General features: G+C 31.6%; 1 protein-coding gene across 1 annotated transcript in view; it reads left to right on the top strand.

The window, feature by feature from the left end:
• LOC107438188 (kelch-like protein 10) overlaps nucleotides 1-8,614 on the top strand; it is a gene marked incomplete in the record, with an annotated part of 28,080 nt that overhangs the window by 4,127 nt on the left and 15,339 nt on the right. The window contains 4 exon segments of the mRNA XM_043047341.2: nucleotides 1,433-1,572; nucleotides 3,749-3,935; nucleotides 5,350-5,505; nucleotides 7,413-7,511. Coding sequence (XP_042903275.2) covers nucleotides 1,433-1,572; nucleotides 3,749-3,935; nucleotides 5,350-5,505; nucleotides 7,413-7,511 — 582 coding nt within the window.

Here is an 8,614-nt window from a genome sequence, read left to right as displayed (position 1 = left end):
ACAAAGCTGTTTTAGCTTACGTGAGATTCATAAATGAGAGTAAGGAGATTAACGAGGAAATGTTGTTTACAAGAACTTTGAACACAGATACAAAAGGATCGTCGATTTTTAAATTGGTCAAAGATTATTTTGAGGTAAAAGAAATTCCCCTCACAAATGTAAGTGCTTGTGCAACAGATGGTGCTCCAACCATGTCTGGTTGTCATACTGGGTTTCTGGGTCACCTTAAAAAAGAAGTACCGGAAGTTATCTCACCATTCATTATGTCATTCATCGTCAACTTTTGGCTGCGAAAAATTGGTTATTTCTGGCATCAATAAAATAAAAGCTAATTTTCCTAATAACCGTTTGTTCCAAGAACTTTGCCATGAAAATGATGAAGATTTCGAATTCCTCCAACATACAGCTGTGAGATGACTTTCAAAAGGAAACTGAGCAGTTTCTTTGAATTGCTGGATTCTCTTACTGAGTTTCTCGACTCCACTGATCCTGATTTAAGTGAGAGTTTGAAGCAACGCAAATTGGAAACTGCGTGCCTCACTGATAGTTTTGAAGAAATGAAGGAAATCAACGTAAAACTTCAAGGAAATAAAATGAACATTATCAAGGCTAAGGGAATCATATCTTCATTCATTGCTATGTTTGATATCTACAAGTCAAACATTGGTCGCAAAGAGCTAATGCAATTTCCAGCTCTTAAAAAGTGTTCAATGGCAGATATTGAAATTCTCGAAAATAAAATTAATTTTAATTTTTACTGATCACCTTGATCAGTTATGGAATCAAGATTTAAAGATTTGATGGAATTAGAAAGTCCAGTCATTGAAGTGGTAAAAATGCACTTTCTCCCTCTTCATTTTTTTTCTCAAATTTTAGTTGTTAACGTTTTAACTTTTTCTTGATTACATTAAAATATGAATTTAAAAAAATTTACTTTTGTTTTGATTATTCCGCTTTCAATATCATTTCTTTTTGAAAAAAAAAAGATGCACAATTTTTTTTAATTAATAAAAATGACAGGATAAATGTGCCTCCTTATTTGCATTACAATTTAAATTAAAATCAAATAACATGGCATATTTTCAGTGTTTGGTTGCTCACAAGCAACAATAAATGGTTTTTTGAGCAAAAGGAGAAAGGGGCGATATGTGTCAGCCAACTCCAAGAGGGGGGCGATGGTCCACAAAAGGTTGGGAACCACTGATGTAAGCGTTAAATTTATATTTCGTGATGTATCGATATATTGCCCAGTCCTACTATTGACCATAACTAACTTAGCATATAGCCGTTAGAGTTCTCACTGTATTAGGTTCAACCCTGCCTCCGCAAAATAAAACTAGTCTTCCGATCTTTCTTCATAGTAATTTCCCATGTTATTAGATCGAAAAGATTTTCCTGTTTTTATGCAATGTATTTTTTTCTCGTCTTTAAGGATTTTAATGTCATTGTGCAGTCCGTATTTTCGAGCTCTTTTCACTTCAAGAATCAACGGGCATCAGCCTAGTAGAGAGTACACAATTCCAGGAATCAGCACGGATATGTTATCACTTGTCATCGACTTCACATACACAGGTTTGAAATAAAAATTTGATTTTATTAGAATTTTATTAGATGAAAAGTTGGGCGACCATATGTAGAGTGAAAGCAACCCTTGGTCAGAAATGCCATCTGACGCGGTTAGGGGAGCTCTTCTGTTATGTTTGTGTATTTGAACAGGTGCGTTAATTTATCTAATTTGTCTTACTTATATATTGCTATTGCATTCAAATAGGGCCAGAAACAGCCGTTTCGTTGTTATTTATTGGCAAGTTAGTCACTAAATCAATAAACTACGACAAAAAAGTTGAATCTGGCAATATTCGACCAAAATTATTAGAAAACATAAAACTGAGATAATTTAAATAGATTAAAGTATTATTTTAACTACACTGATTATCATAAATGAAGGAAAAATTACAAGAACTTTCCGAAAAATAAATGTTGTCAAGAGTTTATAAGCAAAACTGCAATATATGAGTAAGTGGAGCTGCAATGGAATGACTCCATCTGCAATGGACATAAAATTGTATGTTTGATTGCAAGCCGTGAGTTTAGCTGTGTTTCTGAAATCATAAATAGCCAATTCGTTACAACAACCGCCAGGCATCATTTGTTCGAAGAATTGCGTTGGAGATCTATTGGAAGACTTAGAGGCAAGAAAAAGTCAGGCAGAATTGGCCCGATGTTTAAATGCAAGTCCTTCTGTGGTTCATGGACTTGGGCAACAATTTTTAACCACAGGTTCGGCATTCAGAATGTGCAGCCAAGCACGGCCTAATGTTAGAACGAGATCCGGTGACCGATATTTATCGTCATGTACACAAAAGAATAGAACAGAAAGTCTAATTCAGTTCAGAAGTTACTTTCCTCAGACCCTTGCTAGGCGTGTTACTGCCTTGCAAGAAGAATGGCTCACACTTCCAACAGAACTGGTCACACATCACTGCACGTGCTGTATTATTGCAAGAGGTAATCATACTTCATATTTTCCGGTATTTTTCTTATTCCAAACTGCCACATCTGATTTATTCATTTCATACGAAGGCTAATTTCTTTAACAGCATAAATTGTATGTCTAAAACATAATACGTTATTTTATACATTATTATGGTCACTGTAGTGTGTGCCGGTATCCTTCAATGCTATACGTAACTGTTTGAGTTGTGGTCATTTTGTGATTTTTTTTCCCTAATTTAAGGTAAATAGTGCATAATTTATGATAAATAGCATATCCCCTGAACCGCGATGGCTCAGGTGATAGAGCGTTCGCCCTCCATTACTACGTGATCACTACTTAATGAGAGAGAGGTTATTGCTGTTACAATAGACTGAAGGCAGCTTGCACAAACCCTTTGAAGTGAATTAATTACATAAAAAAAAAAAATTTGAAAATTCTTTCACCGCATCTCGAGAACTTTTCAAGCGAATTGAGCATTTTTTGCTCACAATTATAAAATTCGTTTATCCAAAGATAATTTCATGCAAAATATAACTTTAAATAAACATTTATAATTTTATTACTTTATCGAATAATAAACAAAAAACTTTTAAATTATGAGGTATACAAATTTTTACATCGTCTTATTTAGTTTTAAAAAATTCAAAGTGTGAGCAAAATCGATCGAATAATTCCTGAGAAATCGAATTTTCAAAACGATATATTTTAAAAATTTGATTTCTCAAAAACTGTTCAACTAATTTTGCTCACATTTTGTATTTTGCCATGTAAAATTACATACTTCAAAACAGAATAAAAAATTATGTACCATACAATTCAAAGATTTTTTTGACTGCTATTAAATAAGATAATAATAAAAAAAGTTTTCAAAAAAGGACTATTAAATGAAAAGGACCAGTCGATATCGTTAAATGACTCATCATGTTTGAGCAAAAAGTGGTTATTACCGTAGTAGACTCTACTAGTGATAAAGTCTAACTGAAACTAGCTACTAGCTGAAAATTTAAATTGTTTGGTCTACTAGAGTATGTGCACAGTAACGATTTTAGTGATTTAGCAGTAGTATATATATATACCACGTCTTCCTATCTTATTATAGAACTTATTATAGAACTTACATATCAGTTTATAAGCACGTGTCACATTTTTCAATCAATTACCGTTTTCCAGTTATATAATTTCAAAGAACTTTTTAATGTAATAATTTTTAAACGTTGCCGCAAGGCAAATTTATGATTTTATTACGTGCAGGCAAAACAGGAGTTACGGAGGAAAACGTCACAAGCTTACTTCCGACAGCGGATCAGTTCTGCGTTGCGAGAATGGTACAAGATTGCGCCAATTTTTTGATCGAGAAAATGAACTCGGAGAATTGCATCGGAATCAGACAACTTGCGAGGAATTATTTTGTGCTTGAGTTGGATAAGGCAGCACATAAGTATGCTTGTTAAATAAAAATTATTTTTTCTTTAATAATTAACTAACAATCATTTGTATATTTTGACTATTTCTCTATTGAGACTAAATTAGGCATGCAGTATTTTGGAAAGAAAATTGTTTAAAATGATTTAGTTATTGTTACTTATAAATATATATATATGTTATCACATTTGTACTATATCAAAAGAATCTTTCGTAATTGTGAGATCGCACCTTTTCATGCCCCTAGTGTACCGTAAAATTAATTTTGGACTTTGTGTATTATGCATATTTTCTGAAGGAAAAAGTGTCTTTAAAATGCCAATTTCTAACTATATGCTCTTTTAAAATGTCTATTTCTAACACTGTCTATACCTTTTGAAGATGGTTTATGTTATGTTTCTATAATATCGTCACGGTAATCACAAAAAATCGCCGAATTTGCCAAAAACATTGCAAAATACTTGAACAGATATGGGACCGCATGTGATCCGAGTAAAAAGAATTCCAGTTACGAATTAAAAACAAAATTATGTATATAATGGGCTTTGTAATGTTTTCTAGTGGGAAAAGAACATTTCGACGAGTCATTATAGAGGTTAATCAATCATAATGATGGTGGATACATTGAAACTAATTCAGCAATATAAGTTATAGAAGACCAAAATTCGATTAGTGATAACGCCTCACAGTTTAATATGAACATCAAACTAGTGATGGTGTTTTTAAATCTCGCCTTTATATTGCTTTACTTACTGACATCGGATATAATTCGTCACATTTAAATAAGGTTATTATTTCACATTTTTATTTGTTTTATGTAACTAAAATGTGCCAATATACCCTCACTTGTACCCACTGTTCAAATGTATTTTTCGCCTTGAATAAAATTAAATAGTAGATTCAGAAATTTAATATTTGTAAAAAAAAAAAACGTATTGTCCCATCACTATTTTAAATTTCTTCCCTCGTGAATTTCATCTTTTCCTCACAACAATATATAAAACTGTCTTAATCACCACACAATATTTTTTTTAATTAAAATTTAATTAATTACAACAAAAGCAAAATTACAGTATGTATTTGTCACTATCTTTTTCAATGAAAAAAAAATATCCCAATGAATCATTGTTGCGGTTAATCAACCACAATGATGCTTGGATTTAAAACATTAAAACCAATTTGGCAATGCGATATAACTTAAAGAAGACAGAATTCGATTTGTTATATCGTCTCGTAGTTTTACATGACAATCAAATTGGTGTGGATGTTTTCATATCTGGCCTTTATATTATCTAACTTGCTGAAATCTGAAATATTTCGTCGTATTTAGGTAAGGAATTTTATTATGTTGTCTTGCTAATGTCCTTTTGCATCTACGGAGTTTTGATATAGCAGCTATAAGAATGTTTTTTTTTCTTCAAATTTTAAAGATACCTGATAAGTAATTTTGAAGAAATAGTTGATCAAAGTGAGGAGTTTTTGGAGTTGTCTCTGGAAGATGTTATGGATCTATTGAATTCTGATAGGATCAACGTGCGGAAGGAAGAAAGAGTCTGGGAAGCCGGTATCAAATGGATAGATCACAGGTGAATAATTTGAAGGTTTGTGGTTTAATGCTGTTTCAAAAGTATTAAGTCGAGAGTTATGTGTTTTCAAGATTTGGGGAATGTCGTCACTAAGCATCCGTTTCAAAATAGAGACTATTTCTTATTGTACTAATCACCCCAGATTTATATGAGGGTGGAGTAATAATAGGCAAAAACAAAAAAAATTTAAATATCCTGACGCTTAAAATTAAGGAATAATAAATGCGTAAAATTGTAGTTAGATTTCTTTGGTCTCTAGGCCGCGAGAGACTTATGGGAAACCGGTGGTACGCAGCGAGTAGATCGGTCACCCAACCGACCGGTTTTGAGTAAGCCGCGATGGCTCAGTGGTTAAGGTACTGAACCGTCATTGTGAAGAACTGAGGCTCGATCTCCAGTGGTAGCTAAGGGATAACAATGTGATTGTCTGAGAAGTAAAGGCAGCCAGTGTCCAGTTTTGACCACATTGCTACAATCATGCCGTTATCAGGAAATTGTGGAGCCTTATCCTCCATGCCCACAACGGGTTGGAATACTTTGCTTTTTGGTTGAAATACTTTCAATTTCGAATTTCGAAAAAAAATTTTGAATTTTTTTTTCCAATGGAAAAAAAATTCCAATTTTGAGAACAGGAGATATGAGTAGTAACGTTTTTCTTAATTTTTTCTTTCTATTTTAATTCAGTTTTTGGTGATATTGAGTAAGGGAGAAATTCAGTATGAAACATCCATGTCAAGTTTAGGACTGGGTGATGTATCGATATATCGATTTAAGGCATGCATCGTCACGCCGATATAGCGGCTTCCGTTTCTCGCGAAACAATAAAACGACTTAAAAAGCAAAGGATCCTTGGCTGCTGCTTAGGCGTCTTAAAATACCTTTTATTTAATAATTTTAAAATAGTACCAATAATTTTGTTATTTTAATTTTTTTTAATACTTTTAAGTTGTCGTTCCTAACCGGATTGACTGTGTTTGTGAGAGGCATCTTGTCTATTGATTGATAACGTTTAAAAACAGGCAAAACAAAACATTTATTTTAAATAAAAAACATAACAAAAAACAAAACAAAAAACAGCGTTCCAAAGATATTTTTAAAAAGTCAATTCAACGATATTTCCAGTTCTCTCTTTTTTCTCTTGCCATACTCAGAGTAACCTACATATTTTGAATACTTTTGGTGGCGCAAACTAATTGGAGTTAGTGTTTGCCGCAACATAAGTTATAAGTAATTCGTTAAAAATTCAGTATTATTTTCAAACTAATAAATCTTAAGTCAATTTTATTTATTTTTTTAATGATAAATCAATAAATAAAGCTAAAATTAAATTTATTTGTACGTTTATTACGCTTCGTGCTTGCTCTGGTTTATACTTTCAGAATTATGAAAAAACTAAGTAATGTTATTGACGGTATAAAAGAATTTTCTTGTAATTGACATATTATTTTTAATATATTTATTTATTTTATTGACATTAGATTGGTTTAAGATTTTGGATTATGCAGTTTCGATTTTTAAAAAAAACAGCATTCTGACGTATGTTATATCGTGATACCTCGCTATAACACGTTATCAAACATGCGATATATCACGATATAAAACTTCTTGCATCGCACATTCCTAGTCCAATCGATTGACCACAATTGCGTTTTTTTTTTGGCTTGATGGGGTTTTATTAGAGACTGCTTCTTTTTTCCTAAATCTTCCTGTTGTTAGAATGCACCGGTGTTGTCAGAGGAGTTGGTTCTTTATTTGGGTTTCAATGTGGCTATTATATTCATGTAAACCAAAAAAAAAATGCATTTCATTTAGAATTCAAACTAGTATAATATGTAAATAAGATTATACTCTAATAGTTCAAAATATTTTCATTTTTTTCTTTACTTTGTGCAATATTTTATTTACAGGCCAGATGAGAGGAAACAATACATAGATTCCATTCTGAGATGCATTCGCCTGGGTCTACTTGACAGACAGTATTTCATAGAAAATATTCATGTTCATCCGTAAGACCATTTTGCATAGTAACCAAACTTAAATAGCATAAGCTATTTCGTTTCTTTTGATGGTTTCGACATCAGTAAGCCAGGAATCAGTTTTTACACTTTTTCCCATTTTGAAAAAAGAATTTTTTTTCTCCAGAATTTCCTTGATTTTTGTTCCATTTCATTGATTTTTATCATTCAATTTCACATTTTTAACGTTTTTGAATGGAGGTTCTTTTTTCGCATTTTTAAACCTTAAATGTTAAAAAAAATGATAATATTAAAATGACAAGCTATAAAATAACAATGAAAAAAGACTTATATCTTCTACTTTAGCCTCTAATCAACAATTTATTATTTAAAAAAATTGTTTTTTAGCAACAAAGCAAAAACTTTGAATGAAAAATGTAGTTAATAGAAAAGCAATATTGATACGTCAGACCAAAATGAGACTGTAAGAGACTCCAATCAAACTGTATGCCAGATGTGAAAGAGATAAACATTGACCTTTATACGAGTAGTTTAAGTAAGCGAGCAAGTTAAGCAGACGCGAGAAAAAAATGCTGTTCAAAAAGTTAATTTTCTTTACAACATACAACTGATCAAATTTTATTTTGTGACATAACTAAGTTAACTATGATAAAGACAAAGCGTCTTCATAAAGGCATAAGCTTTGAATGTAAACAAAAACCCGCTTCTGAATCATGAGAAGACGTGTTTTTACGTGTTATTTTTATTTATTATGTTCTATTTCATTTGTTGTAATTTTTGTAAGAAAAATTTTTTGAGTGCTCCTCACACTATTGTATTAGTATATTTTGCTTTAGCTACATTGATACAATATCAGTAAGCACTCTTTTTTGGGGATATAATCGTGTGGGCTGATGAAAAGATTATATCTTTTATTTTCTGTTTTTCCTTAAAAAATTTCATCCTTTATTTTTTTAATCAGTTGTTTGTTATTTTTTTCATTATTTCCCCCCCCCTTTTGCATATGTCTATAATTTTCCTTTGTTTTATCTTCATCTTGAACTTATCTAATGAGTTCTGTTTACTTGCAGCTTATGCGCAATAAATGAAACTTATTGTTTTTCTTAACTTTCGTATTTACATAAAGATAAATA

This window comes from Parasteatoda tepidariorum, chromosome 5 (genome assembly GCF_043381705.1).
Source record: "Parasteatoda tepidariorum isolate YZ-2023 chromosome 5, CAS_Ptep_4.0, whole genome shotgun sequence".
Classification (NCBI taxonomy): domain Eukaryota; kingdom Metazoa; phylum Arthropoda; class Arachnida; order Araneae; family Theridiidae; genus Parasteatoda; species Parasteatoda tepidariorum.
This window is presented reverse-complemented; position numbering and strand designations above follow the sequence as displayed.